The following is a 16,875-nucleotide window of genomic DNA, read 5'->3' as shown; positions in this document are numbered from 1 at the left end:
AAATTGCTGTGTACAGTGTTATATATTGCTGGACGAGATTTTTGCACTTGAGCGTTTTTTTTATTGCCACATGGCAGCTTATCATTCATCCACGCGTACAAATGATTGGCTAAGAATCATGGTATGATGTTGTTTTAAGAGGTGTTGTCGTTTTAACACACCCATATATACATTTACACATCAATTATATACATATAATAGGTACTATTGACGATTATGAATGTTAACAACCACACAATTAGAAAAACGTAAACATTTCACAAGATGGTGTTCCATTTCTATCTAAACACCATTCATAATTATAAGTTGACTATTTCTATATTAATTAATTAATTAACGACCGTTTTATAGTTGGCGACAGTGGTTGCTACTAAGTTGCATGTTAATGGACGTCCAAATTAGGCATTAAAATATCACCTAATTGTCACCCTCACGAGGAGGAATCCTTAATTAGAAAATTAATTACTAGGCCGACCATAATCGTTTTCGTTGTTATAGTTGGATAAAATTTTGAAATTTAATAATAACTTCATACTAGTGTAACCACACAATGAGAGCACACTTTAATTGTTAAAAAAATTATATAGATAGGGACACTTCTAATTACGCCCCTCACAAAATGAAGCCAAATGACCTTGCCAAACAATTATTAATATAATAAACACAAACCAAAAAATGGCATTAGACATGCCATTAATATAATACACACATACATGAAACATGTGGTTAATTATCAATCAAAGAAAACTGAGAAAGTGGTTAATGCTCGAGGCCAAAAAAAGGTCTTGAATTCAAGTCCACCGTAACACATTCTTTTATGTTCATTTTTGCCTATCAAAAAAGTGAAAGTTGGGAGACAGAGCTTCATCAAAATTTCATATCAATTCTTCTTCTAATCTGTTAAATAAAGCTGAAAGGAAAAGAAAAATTACTATGTTACAGAAATTGGCTTTGACAATACATACATGACTAGCATCACTCAAGGCTAGCCACTTTATCTTCAATACCATGAACTCTATCGAGCGACTCTTCAAGTGCACGCAGCGCAATCTTGTAATGGTCGAGGGAGATCGCTCCTTCCTCCACGACTTGCAATGCACTTCTGTACAACTGGTTGAACCACTGCGCCTGCTCACTAGTATCCGAGCTCTCAGCCTCGTGGTCGTGAGTGTATAACCGTTTGTAATCCTTTCTCCATCTCGACAAGATGTATCTCTCAGGGATCTCCTCTACTCCGTTGAAATTCAGCACGCTCAGTGCATGCCGGCATAGATAACCGTAGAAGTTAAAGCAGCTGCAGATGCAACGAACTTCAGATGCAGCTGGGTTGTAAAGAACTTCAAAATCTCTGATCTCTCTCCTGTTTACTTCGAGCAGAACCCTTTCCTTGACCGAGAAGATTGTGATCGGTCCCTCAACGTGTATCTGTGTCGTACTGAAGCAAGAATACATCTCCTCCACCTCCAACTGAAATCTTTTGAAGATTGCTCGAGTGTAGACCTTTGACAGCTGCAGTTCAAACGAGCATCGTGTTTTCAGCTCAGGGATTGAGTTTCTCGACTCCGTGTCTGCAATCACTTCTTCCTTGTGTTTTTTCAGCAATGCTAGTTCATACTTGTCGAGGAATTCCTTCAGCGGGGTCTGCTTGTGCAGGTACTTGCCGAAAAAGGGATTTATCGTCTCACCAAGCCGCGCAGCAGCCAAACCCACGAAGAAAGTGTCCTTCAGGTAAACAGGAGCCCATTGTGCTCGATCCTCATATAATGATCTAAGCCACTCATTATCCGAAACTCCAAAATGCTGAACCATAAATCCCCATGCTGCTTCAAAATCATATGGCTTTAATGCCTCGTAAACTCCTTTCAAAAGGGCCTTCCTTATAGCATCATAGCTACGCAAACCTCCCAGATTCTCCGGAACTTTTCTCATGATGTGTGACAAGCAAAACCGGTGTTGAGACTTCGGAAACACATCAGCAACAGCACTCTGCAAAACCTTGCACCTGTCAGTAATGATGGTTTGTGGGGAAGGCCCAGACGTACAACACAGCCATGATTTCAATACCCATGTATATGACTCAATAGTCTCACTAGCAAGCAGGCCACAACCAAGTAAAACCGACTGACCATGGTGATTCATGCCAACAAACGAAACAAGGGGAACCTCATATTTGCAGGACAAACAGTTTGTGTCGAAGAAAATCACGTCACCGAAGTATACATTCGCAGCTCTAGACCTAGCATCTGCCCAGAACACATTTCTCACACCCCCTTCATCATTTAAGTCAACCAAGTAAAAAAAATTCGGGTTCGTCAACTGTACACGACAAAGGTAATTATACATGGCCTGTGTGTCACCCTTTCTCAAGTTCAATTTATTGGGCTGATCGGAGGGAGTTTTAGCAAGCTTCTGGCTGAAGTTGGAATTCCCATCACTGCCCGCATCTATTACAAGAGCACGATAGAGTTTGACTGGTTGCATTTCAACGTCAGAGTTCGACAGCAACTTTCTCTTGTGTCCACAACTAGTCTTCTTATTAGTCTGGTGAGTTTCCGCTCCTAATAGATGGTTGTGCTTGAGGTTAACATCAAGTACTCGCCACCTTTTAGAATCGACTATCCTCATCCTCACCATAGCACGGCAACCAGTTCTTGTTTCCTTCCGCAGGTGGTTCCCATCTTTGAGTCTTTTGAAACCCTGGCAACTGCAGCATAAGACAGCACCATACTTCTCTCTGGTATTTCTTTTGAACCAAGAGTTTTTCACTCTCACAGTAAACCCTACCTCTGTGGCATAGCAATTGTAGTAGTTGTATGCATCGTCATAGGACTCAAACTCCATTCCAATTGCAGGAGCGACAAATTCGTTTCCACCTTCACAAGTATTGTCCTCAAGAACATCATTTTGACCATTGGCTAGAAGAGAAGCAGAGCTTACTTCTTCTATGATTCCCTCAGTATGAAGAGACATTTCTTCCATACTCATCAGAAATGATCTCTGAGCATAAGTACACGCTAAAGGTACAACATAGATAGCTGCCAGAAAGAAGTATGCACATTATTGAAATAAAATGACATCTTAAGCATTTATTCCTTTCATGAGTTTGGAACAGCAACATGAGCTTGTATTCTTGATTAAATATTGCAAAGTAGATTATCGATGAGAAGCAAAGCAGAGAAAATCACGTCAACAATGTGATATTTGTCTTACAGCCAACACACATTACCATAGACACACAATTTGAACTTATTAGATTTAAACTCTGAATAATATGACAGTTAAATTCCTCCAAGATTTCAGTCTATTGTGATATGATGATCTCTTCAGAGAATTATCTCCAACCAATAAATTGCAACAAAAATCTACGTTTTCTTAAATTTTCAAAAATAGAAAACCATTCAATCGGCAAATTATGTGAATATGGTTCCCGTGTAATTAGACAGAATCATGTCTACAACTACAGACATAAACTTCAATTTTGCAATGCACTCCCTTTATTATCCACACACAGTTGAGCCCCCTTTATTATTCCTCTCTTCTCCGAGAAGCTAAGCAACCACTCCAAAACTCTGTGAACTTCTTAGCACAAATAAGTGTATATATAATCGCTCAATGTTGCAACTTCTAACATGATATGATAACCATTAACATTTGCAGAACATCAGATATATTTAGTTCACAGCCAAATTAGAAGAGAACTCATAAATTCAAAGAGAAGGAGGAACTGGAAGCATCTATAAGAAAATGGCTTGCCATGAAAAATAAAATTCACAAATCAATCACAGACGCGAAAGGTGAAACCAACATAAAAATGTCAAAATTAGAAGGCTGCAAATTGGTCCTAATAAAGAAACTGAAAAGTTGGCCTAAAGATCAAATCTTCGAGTAATTTGCATAAAAAAGAAACTTCCATCACTAACTCAGCAGTTTTAGTCCTTAAAAACCTCAATGGTCAACCATCAACACAGATTCTCAGTTAAATGGGGATTTACTTAAGCATGATTTTTCCCAATTGCATAAAATTAGTTGCTCGAAGCTGAAAAATTTTAACTTTTTCTTAAACCAACCAAAATATTATTCGGTGATTGACATATATGTTCAGTTATTTAGGCAATCTAGTATTCAACTTTCTGCTTCCAAACTAAAAACATCGCATTTCTCAATAGGAAAGAATTATTCACATCCCATGAAAATAATATGCGCATATATCTTCATATTGATCATAAAAAACAATTATTCACAATCTGCATTCAACGGTAAAATGAAAATTTCATGGCAAAAAGAATGAAAATTTTCTGCAGCCCACAACAAAAGAAACCAAACAGCAATCGATTAATACGCATAAAATGGGGTTGGTGACTGCAGCATTGATAAGAATTGAAAATTGAAAAAAGCAGAAGCGGAGAAATTGGGGTTAGAGACTACCGCAGTTAGGGTTCGGAAAATCGCGGGAAAATGCGGAAGCGAAACCGAAGATAAATCAGCGATGATCCGAGCCCTTCCTCCTTAGGAGTATTAAATAAAAATTAGTAATGAATCAAGAAAAGCAGAGCTTTGTTACTCATAGAATTGAGCTAGTTTACAGTGAAGATTGCAAAAGGGAATGAGATTAGTGAAGATTGCAAAAGGGAATGGGATTAGATGGGATTTTGTCTTCATTTTCTCCCCTCATTAAGTGAAGGATTTTGGCAAATTTAGTTTGAAAAATTCTAGTAAGCATAGTCATATTTTAGGTACGAGTGAACTACATAAATGGTTTCTGATATTTCATTTTTGCAAGTAAATGATATCTAATCTTTATTTTATATCATTTTTTTTACTTATAAATCACATTTTTTATACTTGATGCAATTTTCTTTCCAAAATGCTCTTTGAACAAATATATTTTCTCATTTATGTCATAGAGGGTATTTTAGACATACATAAAATTAGTACCAAAAGTGATATTATAATATCTTCTCTCATTCTTCTCATTCTTGTTACTATTATTATAATCAATATTAATATTATTATTTTAATATTATAAATTAATAATTAATTCATTTTTAATATCATTCAAATATACTTATATAAATATAATTATAATATATTTAATTATTATAATAATATTATTGTTATAATACTAAATTAATAAATAATTATAGTATAATTAGATAAATTATGAATCACATAATATTATGTAATAATAATAATAATGATAATAATTTATATTAAATTAATAACTATAATCAATATAGCCTTAATAAAAATTTAACATTGTGAATTGTATTCATAATGAAATAAAAAGTTGAATATTTTTAGTTAGATGTTTCGACCTATAAAATAATTTAATAAAAAATATTCAAATGATTTAGTTACTTTATTTAATTAATTTAACTAGATATTTTGTTTTTTATTTATATTATAAATGCAATTAGATGTATTTATAAAACAATAAAAAGAAAGAAGAAAAAGAAGAAAAAAGAAAAAAAGAAGAAGAAGAAGAAACATAAACTACGGAGAAAAAAGTAAAAAGAAAAAAGAAAGAAATATAAAATACTAAAAAGAAAGAAGAAAATGAAGAGAAAAAAAGAAGAAGAAACTAAAGAAGAAAAAGAAAAATAAGGAAGAAAAAATAATCACATATTTGGTACTTTTTAATTAAAATTTCCAAAAATATCCTCCATGAAAAAAAATCACATATTTGTACCTAGGGTTATTTTTGTTACTTGGTACCAAAAACGATATAAAATAAAGATCATGTACCATTTATGTGCGAAAGTGAAAGATCAGACACCATTTATGTAGTTCAACTCTTTAGTTATTTCTATAATTTTAAAAAGAGGGAACATCTTTTTTGGTCCACGAACTTTGCCAAAGTATCATTTTAGGTCCGTGAACTTTGAAAATATCATTTGAGGTCTATCAACTATGGATTATATCATTTGAAGTACTTTTTTACTATTTTCAAGTTTTTCTGGACGAAAATACCCTCAATACCTTAAAGGGTATATATTTTTAATAAACTTATTATATTTTTTATAAATATCTCTACGATATAATTTTGACGAATTTTCTAAATATAATTTGACTTTCAATATTATCACTTAATTTTGTGACATGAAAGTAAAATTGCTTCTTCAATTTTTTATATTAAAGAATTTTAATTGAATAAAGAATTTTTTTTTAATAATAGAAAATTGAATAAGGATCTTTTCTTGCATGTCATAAAATTAAGTGATAATATTGAAGGTCAAATTATATTTAGAAAATTCATCAAAAACATATAGTAAAGATATTTATAAAAAATATGAGTATAACATAAGTTTATTAAAAATATACACCCTTAAAAATATTGAAGGTATTTTCGTCCAGAAAATCTTGGAAATAGTAAAAAAGTACTTTAATTGATATTAACCCATAGTTGGCAGACCTCAAATGATATTTTTAAAGTTTACGGATCTAAAATGATACTTTGACAAAGTTCATGCACTAAAAAAGATGTTCTCTCTTTTAAAAATTTCTACTAGTTTATATAAAGTTCGAATTTGTTGGTAATCATTTTATGGTCTCTTCAATTCTGAATGAATATGACGTGACTAGGTCAACAACAATATCCAATAATTGATACTTGGACGCAATCTCTTCATCTTCTATCATTGTTCATACTCTTTACTTATATGCTTTCAACTAGCATTAAATCTATCAGCATCTCCATCGGTGTTCCTTTGAAGGGCTCTAACGATTTTCGTGTTTCGGGTTGCTAGTACTCACCGTCACTAGGACCAAATTGACCCATAGTCTCATTTTCATAATTGATGGATTCATCTTCAACAACTTGACATTAAATACAATGCTTTTGTTTTCCTTGGGATTTGAGGAACGGTTGCCTTTGATCACTAGACCTCTCTATTAGTACACGATAGAGAGTCGCACCATTTAGTGCCACGAGGAGAAAATAAGAGTTCGATACTTCATTTTTGGGGTATTCGCCTATTCGGTTGGCAAGACTAACTCTTATGATTAAATATGTATCATGTTTGGTTCATAAGATTGATCACCACAACTTAAATCCTAAATGGATAGTCTCATGATAATTAGTCATAGTCTCCTCCCTCCAACTTAAATAATCCTCCAACTTAATCCTAGATAGATAATCTCATGATAATTAGTCATGGCAACCGAACGCCATCAAATTGTATTTTGCTTTTCTCTAGCAATAATTAAAAAAAAAACTCTCATCCGAAAAATTAAATAACCTAATAATCTTCTTAAGCTACTTAAGTCAAGTTAATATTGTAATGGCATTTTTTATTACTATTATTTAACACTACGAGATTTAAATACAGTATGTTTTTTTTTTAAAGAGAAAATGGCATTCAAAGATAGCCAGCATGAGAAACAATTATCAATGTCGATATTTGCTAGAAGCCTAGAAATTATAGTAGTAGTATTTGATATTCATATTTATGTGTTTTTTTTTTTTTTTTTTTTATTTCAGACGAACGTCAAAGTCAAATATCATTAAAATAAAGTTTAATGTAAGAGGGGTGAACTACAAAAATGGTCCCTGAATTATGGGTTTATCTTACCCATAGTTCCTGGACTTTAAAAATATCGCCAGTAGTCCATGGACTAAGGGTTTATCTCGAAATTGGTCCTTTTGGCTTTTTTTGGTACGAAAATGCCCTTTTGAGGGGATTTTGGGGGGTTTGGGCAATTTGGTCTTTTTACACTTTTAACATTTTAAACATGATATTATTTCAGTTATGTACTAACTCTGATATATTTTAAAATCATCATTCTTCTTCCCTTTTGTCATCCTTCACTTTGTTTCTTTATTTCAATATTAGATTTAATTTTACAAAATTTTAAATTTTAATTTTTAAATATCAATAAATTTTTTTAATTACAAAAATTATTAAATAAAAAAAATTAATAGTCATAATCAATATTTGAAAGTGTATAATATTTAATCAATATGACAACGACTTAGTTTTAATCAATATTTAATAGCTTTAATCATAAATATATCATATAACACGATTTATTCTGAAATAAATATGCATCTAATGTAAGACTAATATAATTTTTGTTTATTAATTTGAAAACAAAAAAAAAATTTACTAGTAATTTTCAACAAAAATACTCCTATATTAAATTTTTAGTAGGATCAAATTTTTAGTCAACTTCATAATATTCAATCACAAGCAATTATAACAACCGAACGAAGGCTAAATAGAATAGCTCTTATTTTTCCATCATGATTAATATTATTTGTGTGTACTTCTTCAATTCAGCTGAATATTATATTAAATAATAAAAATTAATAGTTTTAATCAATATTTATAGTGTCCATGAATTAATAGTTTAATAAAAAAATTTATTGATATTTAAAAATTAAAATTTAAAATTTAATTTTATAAAATTAAATATAATATTAAAATAAAAAAACAAAGTGAAGGATGACAAAATAGAAGAAAAATGATAATTTTGAAATAATATCAAATTTAATATATAACTGAAATAATATCAGATTTAAAATGTTAAAAGTGTAAAAAGATCAAATTGCCCAAAACCCTCAAAACTCCCCAAAAGGGCATTTTCGTACAAAAAAAGCTAAAAGGACCAATTTCAAGATAAATCCTTAATCCAGGAACTACTGGCGGTATTTTTAAAGTAAAGGGACTATAAGCGAGATAAACTTATAATCCAGAGACCATTTTTGAATTTCGCTCTAAAATGAAATGAGTGTCTAACAACAATGACAAAGGACCAATGAAAATAGAGAATATCTAATTTGGTTGATACTTGATAGTGATTATTCCCACTATTACGATTATAAATTATTGTCTTACGTTAGTATTTTGTTTTTATAGGTTAATTTAAAAATCATTGTAAATTAAAATGATTAATTTTTTGATTAAATAAAATGAACAATGATGCTGCACGGATTCGGTCAAACGTGTATCACGTGGTCCATCTCATTAAACTCTTTTTGTATTAATGTTAAACTCATTTTATATTAATGTTAAACTCATTTTATTAATCATTCCAAAAATAAAACTAAAATCATTCAACTTATTACTTTTAAAGTATTGAAACAAACTAATTAAGAGCTTCATATAGAGTTTGGAGATGTAGTACTATTATTCTCAAACTTTTTTTTCCAATATTAAAATTTTCCTAAATAGATACTACTATAACTTATACGTGCTATAAATATAATAAAACGTGAATTGGAACAACTGAGTTTTTAAAAGGATGAAAAATTTTGTTGACAGCGATGTCCAACCTAAATACAAGTGTGTGTGCATTACACATAGGAATCACATTTAATAAATATAAATATGCACTATAATCACACATAATTGCGCTATAAATAAACAGGAGTGGGCCTTTTAATTAAATAAATGTTGAACATGATATTAAATACAGTAGGACTAATAAATACGATACTGTTTTTTTCATAGACACGGTTGAACATGATAGTAGGAGTATATTTTTGCAAGCTAGTAATAATGCAAATTTAGAACAATCATTTAGGAGTGGATAAATTATGGTACATGTCATGAACCAATGTTTTGGAGTTTAAAAAAATTAATTATATAAAATTACTATATTTGGAAACAATTATAGTCTGTATTTGTATTGTTTGATTTATAAAATTAAAGTTAACGAATATGTTGGGTCATGTTTACTATGGAAGATTGGAGGTCGTAAAAGAGAATAAATAAATTATTTTTATATGCTAAAAGATTATATTCCCTCCGACTCTCCGTTCCTAGAACTATTTACTTTTAAGTTTGTCCTTGAAAAATCTGAACTTTCTAATTTATACAAAAAAAAACTTTCTAATAAGATGAGACTTATTCTCAACTAACAATGCTTTAAAATCTTTTTTCTTTCTATCCCTCTTTTACTGTTCCAGTTACATTAAAACTCGTACTGAATTAAATGTTCATACTATTTGAGAACGGAGGGAGTGTTGATTACTTGTAATAAGAATATACGATGAAGGGAATATTATTTAAAAATTAAAATCGAAGAATGAAGTTGGAGAAACATTTAATATTCCGTGAATCTCATCCAATGTTTATTTTCTTGTCATAGCATATTCTAAACAAACTCAAAAACTCTCAAAATAAATTTCTCCAAAAGAAGAAAGATAACAACTTAATTATTTAGAGATGATGGGATGAATGACACAAACAGAATTAATTGATATTTTTATAAGTTGTCAAAATTTCATAAATTGTTTCTAAGAATATACAAAAAATTGTCAGATAATTTAAATTTATAAATTTGATATTGTGGCTTATATATATTGATGGAAAATCGAAATGTTGAAAAGTGTGCAGAGTCAATAATGGCAGCTTACGAGAAGCAGGTGGTGGTGATAACCGGCTGCTCCGCCGGCGGCATAGGCCACGCGCTCGCCCTCGAATTCGCCTCCCGCGGCTGCCTCGTCGTGGCCACGGCTCGCTCGCTCTCATCCGTCTCCGATTTGCAGGACAATCCCAACTTCTTCCTGCAAGAGCTCGACGTCTCCGACGACGACAGCGTGCGCCACGCGCTCTCCACGGTCCTTGAGAACTTCGGCCGCATCGACATCGTCGTCAATAATGCCGGAGTCCAGTGCGTCGGCCCCGCCGCCGAGGTCCCCATGGATATGATCCAAAACACCTTCAACACTAATTTTTTTGGTAAAATTGATTTTGTTAATTCCATTTTTTGTACTGCATCTATTTGCATAGTATAATTTAACACAGTATGTGATGTAGGATTGATTAATTCTGGTAGAAATTGAGTTGGATTGTGGATCAGATCTCATCTTATCGATGTTTTGGAGTTGGATTTGGATTTGGTTGTTATTACTTATTAGAACTTCGTAGTGATGCTCAATTTTGATAAGATTTTGTTGTTTGAGGAGAATTTGCTGCTGCTGTTTGTTTGATTGAAAGTTGTGTATTTCATTTCTGAGATTGGGATTACTGATTGGTTCATGGCAAGGTTAAGATTATTGATGCTAATGTAAACCTCACAAGGAGCAGGGAAGTGAATCTGCAATGGTGTCATATGTAAATACTGGTAAAAGAAATGATGTATCCCGAATAATATTATAGGACGTCGTGACTTCTGCTCGTTGCATACTCTGATCTACTATTGTACGAATAGTATTTGCTGGTGACGGGTGTCCCTCTTCTCGTATCATTGAAACCACAAATGTCAATGTCTCCTTCTGTTCAAATTGAGTTTTGATTAGTGGAACTAAGAGTTGTTTATTTTGTGTACAATAAGTAAGTTAGGTAACCATCTTCTTCTCATTTATCATATGCTTTTCCTTAGCATTCATTACCAAAGAAGATTGCATCATTTCAAAGTTTGAGTATTTGTGGTCTTCTCATTGAATTTTGAATAACCTAATCAATCTTATGATCTGTGTGCTCTGTTTCCATATGGTTGTTGCCATCAACATAAACCATTTTTCTTAATGCAGAAGTTATTTAATGGATGATTATGTGTTTTCCTGCTTGATAGGATCGTTGAGGTTGATTCAAGCCGTAGTTCCTCACATGGCATCTCGGAAGAAGGGCAAGATCGTAAACTTTGGAAGTGTGACAGCATTGGCCCCAGTGCCATGGGGAGGCGTCTACACTGCAACCAAATCTGCTATACATTCCATCTCTGATAATCTAAGGTAAGTAGAAAATGTCCTTCCAGTGCTCAAGTTTTTGATCCGTCTCACAATGAGTTCAATACCAAAATGCAGATTGGAACTACGACCCTTTGGGATCGACGTGATCACAGTTGTACCCGGGGCTATTAGGTCCAACATAGGAGAGACTGCTTTGGCAATCTACAGCAGAATGCCAGAATGGAAACTGTACAAGCCATTTGAAAAAGCAATTCGTGCTAGAGCAGTCGTCTCACAGACACCGAAATCTACTCCTGCGGAAGTGTTTGCAAAGAAGACAGTCGACGCAGTACTGAAAGAGAAGCCGCGCGCTTGGTTCAGCTTTGGCCATCAGTCCACACTTATGGCAATATTGTATTATGTGCCCCTTTTTATTAGAGATTTTATCTTTAGGAAAATGTTCAAGTGTTCATGATATATTTTGGTATATTCTTGTATCATTTATATGGATGGATCATGTAATAAGAGTGTTCATATTTTCTCTGTTTTTAGATACGAGTCTTAAACAGCTTCCGTTTGAAGGTTTTCCGTCCGCACCAACCAAAACGACATCATATTGTATGTTTTCCTCTTCGGTGAGATTTAGAATGTCACAATAGCAAGAGAGTCATGATCTTAAAGTATAAAACTGAAAAGCCTATTATTGTCCAAAGCAAAATGATACACTGCTATTGATGTCTACTAAATCTCACAACAAAATTTCAAGTTTACAAGAAGCCTTTTGACGACTACAAATGTCAGCACATCACTGCAATCGGTAAGGGTGTGAAAAATATACCATTCCGGGTGCCTGAATAGGAGCTAGAGGGCGAAAGCCTGCAGGCGGAGGCGGTTGCTGTTGAGATACCGACATGGGTTGCTGCTGAGGTACTGTTGATGGCTGATGCCCCATTGGCAGCATTTGCACCATCGGGTTAACCATGTATGATGGAGGGGCCGGTGGAGGAGGCCCAGGCGGCATAGGACTCAAGCCACTATAATCATACGAACCAGGCTGCATATACTGCATAGAAGGCTGGTTAGGTACTGAGTGATAGAGGGCTTGAGAGTTGGGAACTTGCATCGAGGGCTGAGCCATGACGGTTTGATAAGGGTTTTGTGAAGGGTTTATCTGCGCAGCCATGTAAGCTTTAGGATCTGAAACAGGCGGGTTTTCGGATTTTGACATGGGATTGCTCTGTGTTGATGAGAAAGAAGTCGTTGAGGTTGATGATGGCGTCAGCCCAGCACCTTTAGCTGCTTCGGCAGCAAATGAGGAGAGAACCGATGTCATGATATACTGGGAGGATGTCGAGGCTGCTAGCCTATCTGCAACTTCAGCTGCAATTGCAGCAGCGGATTTTTTTGATGATTGCTCCGAGTTGGGATTGGCGTCTGTTGGCGTTGTTGATGGTTTTGAGTCGAATACGCGATCTTCATTCAATTGTTTTCGCATGTGTGTGGCTTCTTCTACTTGTGCCTGTGCAACCTGAAATTTGATACGATGCCTTAGATGTTAGAACGGTGTCTTAAAATGATTCTTGAAATAAAGTTTCGTGAATGGGTCTCAACGACAAACCTGCATCTGTGTCCGAACATTCTCCAGTTCAGATTCCTGAAATAGAGGAAAATTATACCATCAACGATTCAGTAGGCAAGTTGATAGATAATAAAATGGAATTATTCAGGTATTGAGCGACTGACTACCTGCTCGTGAAGTGCATCCCTCAACTGAGCAACGAGTGCGGCTCTATTGTTTTCAACTTCTTTAAGTTTTTCAATGCATTGCTTCAATGTACTTTCTTCCTCCTCCAACTCTTTGGCTAGGGTCTTGCGCGATGGATCTTTGGCTGAAAAAAGTAGCAAATCCTAGAATAAATAGTAGGAATCAATAAAACACTGCGGCACCAGTAATGTTGCTTCATTCAACAGTCGGCCTACCTTTTGTTAAGGCCACATCAACATCTTTCTCCATCTTTTTCACACGATGAACAGCAGACTTGCATTTACTCAATTCTTCGTCTTCACTGTTGTGTTCACTGAACACCGAGTGAAATGCTGAAACAATTTTCTCTGCTGTACCACCAATGCTCAGTTTCTGGTTTCATTAAAAGAAGATTTTTTTAGAAATGTAATCTAACAAAGCTGATGACGTACAATGAAAGAAAAGGAAGATAAGAGCCACGCAGAAAACAATGAAATGGTAAATCCTACCGTCTTTATAGAACGTGAGTCCTTTTTAACTATTCTGACAGAGCGAGACCGTTTCTTCCTGAGCTCTAAAGGTGGAGGTAATTCTTCTCCAAGCATCGCATCTCTAAGGCTTTTAGCTTGAGAACCAAAAACTCTTCTTTCTTCCCATATCCCAACCTAAAGGGTACATTATAGTCAAGCATCTCCGCCAGTCAAAAATAAAATTGATTATCTAGCGCTCATATTTGAAGAATCACAAGACTAAACAACTGAGACATCTACAAAGCATTTATATGAAATGACAAACCCTAACTTTGGAGTTTAGGAAAGGAGTGATAGAGTGGCAGTGTTCTTAAATTATGTGAAATTGCTCACCAATCTAGACACCACATTCTTTCCACGATCATCGCCTTTACTCTCTAACTCTTTGAGTGCTGAAGGAAGAACTTTCCAGAACTCGGTAACGAATTCATTGCCTTTACGCTTGCTGTTCTGTAAGATGTCATTTGCAAGATATAAAAGAGGTACTTTCTGGGCTATTTCTGAACTGCGGAATTGTCTGTCCCATGTTGTAACCACTAGCTCTGCTTTGCTTCGGTGAAATATACACCAGTGCGATAAAGCTATATCCCAAGTTAAGGGAAAACCAGAGAACGTATTTGCAAATATTAGTAGAGGGTGTCAGAGAAATATCCTAACAAGTTCACCTCTAAAGCAAGTTTATAAACACCATAAGCATAAACTATATCAATTTTGAAATTTATGCATTTCCATTCTCCAGAAATGGACACTTACTCAATTAAATGTTAAGATTCGCTTACATTGAAAGAAAATATTCACAAAATGACAAAAGAATACTCCATAATGTTAGATATTTGTGAATAGTGAATATAAAAGATTACGGTTATATACGTATGCCAACTCAAAAAAAGCATCCACACAAGAACTTGAAATGCTCGTCTAGTCATTACAAAGAATATAATTCAGAACATTAGGAAAACAAAACAAAACATAGAACGCAAAAGGCAAAGATATCGTTCAAACATAATTGTGACTCTACGACTCTATAAAGTGCCAACTCAAGTAGAAATTTATCAAAGACAAACAGAACTATGTTATCCTTCAATTTGAATGATAAGCCTAGGTGTAATAACTTCAAAAAACAAAATGTATCAGCAATCCTATCAAAATTAAACGATAAACAAAATCCTAGTATCAAAGCAAACGGAACAAAAGATCAACTGCAACTGGCAGAACGGTGACTTCACAATACATTCGTCGTTTCCTCTAAGTATATACAATGAAACTGGAGCACCAATTCACACTGTTGGAACACATGAAACACATTGTACAATTACACAATCAATCACAAAAAGGTTAGCAGCATAGATCTCCCAATCCACTCAGAAAACACAAAGCAAATTAAGAAACTGCAAATCACACTAAACTTGCTAGCAATACAAGGAAACAGAAAGAATCAGAGAAAATAACAAACAAAAATTCAGCTGAGGAGGATACTCTCAATGCATTGCTGAGTGCTATTGAGCTTCGAAAGCTTGTCAGCAAGAATCTGTTCACTGAACACACTATTCATCCCACCGCCACCGCCACTTTCAGCTCCGCCGAACAACTATGTGTGTGTGTGTGTGGCGAATGTATTCAATTGAATAGAAGCGCGGCAAAATCCGAAATTCAATTGAATCCAGGAGTGAAACCCTAATTTATGTATGAACGAGAACTGAGAAAATAGAATAACTTAAACCCAATTAATCGAAAGGGCTCAGCGGGAGAAAAAACTTTCAACAAATCAGCTGATTTGCATTGCTACAAAATCGAAAACGGAGAGAAAGGGGGAGAGTTTTTCCGAACCAAAGCAAAAAAAAGAAGTTGGGCGGAAAGAAAATTTGAAAAACAGGTAGCTTGTACAAAATTTAAACGAAATTTGATTTCGGTTAAATCACAAACCCTAATGAAAAGTTGTGATTTTGTTAGGATTTTGGAAGCGGGAGTGATGGGGAGGGAATCATACAGAAAGAAACGCATAAAAATGAGAGGGGATTTGCCTTTTTTTGGTAACAAAAAATTTGAGCTACGGCTGCGTCTAGTGTGTTAAAATTTTATGAATTTTAGAGATGTGTAGTAAAACGCAATTTTATTAAATTGAGTATGTCACGTGCACCTCTAATTTCTTGTTATTTTATTATATAGTTGGGCAAAGGTGTGATTTTGAATTTTCATTTTTTGTGTTTTTGAGTATATGCAGTTTTTTAGTATTGATTTTTAGTCGATAAAAGTGTCACTTTTTATTGTAGAGATTAGTAGGTTAGTGAGAAAAGTTATTATTTGTTGTTACTCAATGAGAGTGGTTATTTTTTTAGGTCATGTATAAACAAGATAAAGATAAAAAAGAAGAGTATAACATAAAATCAGTAAATTCTACATAAATTGCTAGAACACATTCTTGTGGGGTAAGGAAAATATATAATTGAATTAACATTTTTTAAACTGATAAAGTATTAGGGGTGAGTACAGATTTCAGATCGAATCATTGCACAATCCGATCCAATTCAAAACTTCGAAAATTATGAAAAATGAATCTAGTTTGATCTGGAAAATCTAGGATTGAGTAAAAATGTATAAAATCTGAAATTTCAATACCAAATTTGACAATTTTGAAAATCTAATACCAAAATCCGAAAATCTAATGCAAAATACAATTGGAATTGTTCAACACAGTAAATATTTGTTAGGATTATAATTATAATAATTATTTTTATGTATGTTATAATAATTATTTTTATGTATGTTAACATGCTTTTTAACAATTTAACTTCATGTTATTAGGCACGATTTGATTCACCTTTAAAAATCTTTAGAGTATTTTATATTTTTTTATAAACAAAAATAATCATGAAACATTTTTTCTTAAATAATTAATAGTTCACTTTTTGCACATATTAAGCAAAATGAAAAATAAAACTTTCAATTATTGGATAAAAATATTTTTTCACATGTAATTATTAAAA

At 33.5% G+C, this 16,875-nt stretch overlaps 3 protein-coding genes across 3 annotated transcripts; 1 reads left to right on the top strand and 2 right to left on the bottom strand.

Moving 5' to 3' along the window:
- Positions 1–863: 863 nt before the first annotated feature.
- On the bottom strand, positions 864–4,662 carry LOC125209003 (protein FAR1-RELATED SEQUENCE 6-like). The gene is made up of 2 exons (XM_048108571.2): positions 4,426–4,662; positions 864–3,035 (listed from the first exon to the last, which is right to left on the bottom strand). The coding sequence occupies exon 2, from the start codon at positions 2,983–2,985 to the stop codon at positions 976–978; it is 2,010 nt and encodes a 669-aa protein (XP_047964528.1). The 5' UTR covers positions 2,986–3,035; positions 4,426–4,662; the 3' UTR covers positions 864–975.
- Positions 4,663–10,317: 5,655 nt separating this feature from the next.
- LOC125213428 (NAD(P)-binding Rossmann-fold superfamily protein) lies at positions 10,318–12,168 on the top strand. Its single transcript, XM_048113976.2, has 3 exons — positions 10,318–10,685; positions 11,521–11,680; positions 11,753–12,168. Exons 1-3 carry the CDS (start codon positions 10,349–10,351, stop codon positions 12,090–12,092), a joined length of 837 nt encoding a protein of 278 aa, XP_047969933.2. The 5' UTR covers positions 10,318–10,348; the 3' UTR covers positions 12,093–12,168.
- Positions 12,169–12,292: 124 nt separating this feature from the next.
- On the bottom strand, positions 12,293–15,944 carry LOC125213426 (uncharacterized). The gene is made up of 7 exons (XM_048113975.2): positions 15,368–15,944; positions 14,225–14,472; positions 13,871–14,026; positions 13,598–13,754; positions 13,364–13,506; positions 13,236–13,271; positions 12,293–13,145 (listed from the first exon to the last, which is right to left on the bottom strand). The coding sequence occupies exons 1-7, from the start codon at positions 15,441–15,443 to the stop codon at positions 12,423–12,425; spliced, it is 1,539 nt and encodes a 512-aa protein (XP_047969932.1). The 5' UTR covers positions 15,444–15,944; the 3' UTR covers positions 12,293–12,422.
- Between the last annotated feature and the right edge of the window lie 931 nt (positions 15,945–16,875).

The sequence above is a fragment of the Salvia hispanica genome, chromosome 3 (genome assembly GCF_029641045.1).
Source record: "Salvia hispanica isolate PSC_SH4W2 chromosome 3, Shi_PSC_v1, whole genome shotgun sequence".
NCBI classification, from domain to species: Eukaryota; Viridiplantae; Streptophyta; class Magnoliopsida; order Lamiales; family Lamiaceae; genus Salvia; species Salvia hispanica.
This window is presented reverse-complemented; position numbering and strand designations above follow the sequence as displayed.

Bases quoted from the DNA above. Each gene is read 5' to 3' on its own strand.
- LOC125213428 (XM_048113976.2), top strand. From the start codon at position 10,349: ATGGCAGCTTACGAGAAGCAGGTGGTGGTGATAACCGGCTGCTCCGCC. The intron at 10,686-11,520 runs GTAAAATTGATT...CCTGCTTGATAG, and splicing joins CTTCAACACTAATTTTTTTG to GATCGTTGAGGTTGATTCAA. The intron at 11,681-11,752 runs GTAAGTAGAAAA...ACCAAAATGCAG, and splicing joins TCCATCTCTGATAATCTAAG to ATTGGAACTACGACCCTTTG.
- LOC125213426 (XM_048113975.2), bottom strand. From the start codon at position 15,443: ATGAATAGTGTGTTCAGTGAACAGATTCTTGCTGACAAGCTTTCGAAG. The intron at 14,473-15,367 runs GTATCCTCCTCA...CTTGGGATATAG, and splicing joins CACTCAGCAATGCATTGAGA to CTTTATCGCACTGGTGTATA. The intron at 13,146-13,235 runs GTTTGTCGTTGA...ATCAAATTTCAG, and splicing joins ATGTTCGGACACAGATGCAG to GTTGCACAGGCACAAGTAGA.
- LOC125209003 (XM_048108571.2), bottom strand. From the start codon at position 2,985: ATGAGTATGGAAGAAATGTCTCTTCATACTGAGGGAATCATAGAAGAA.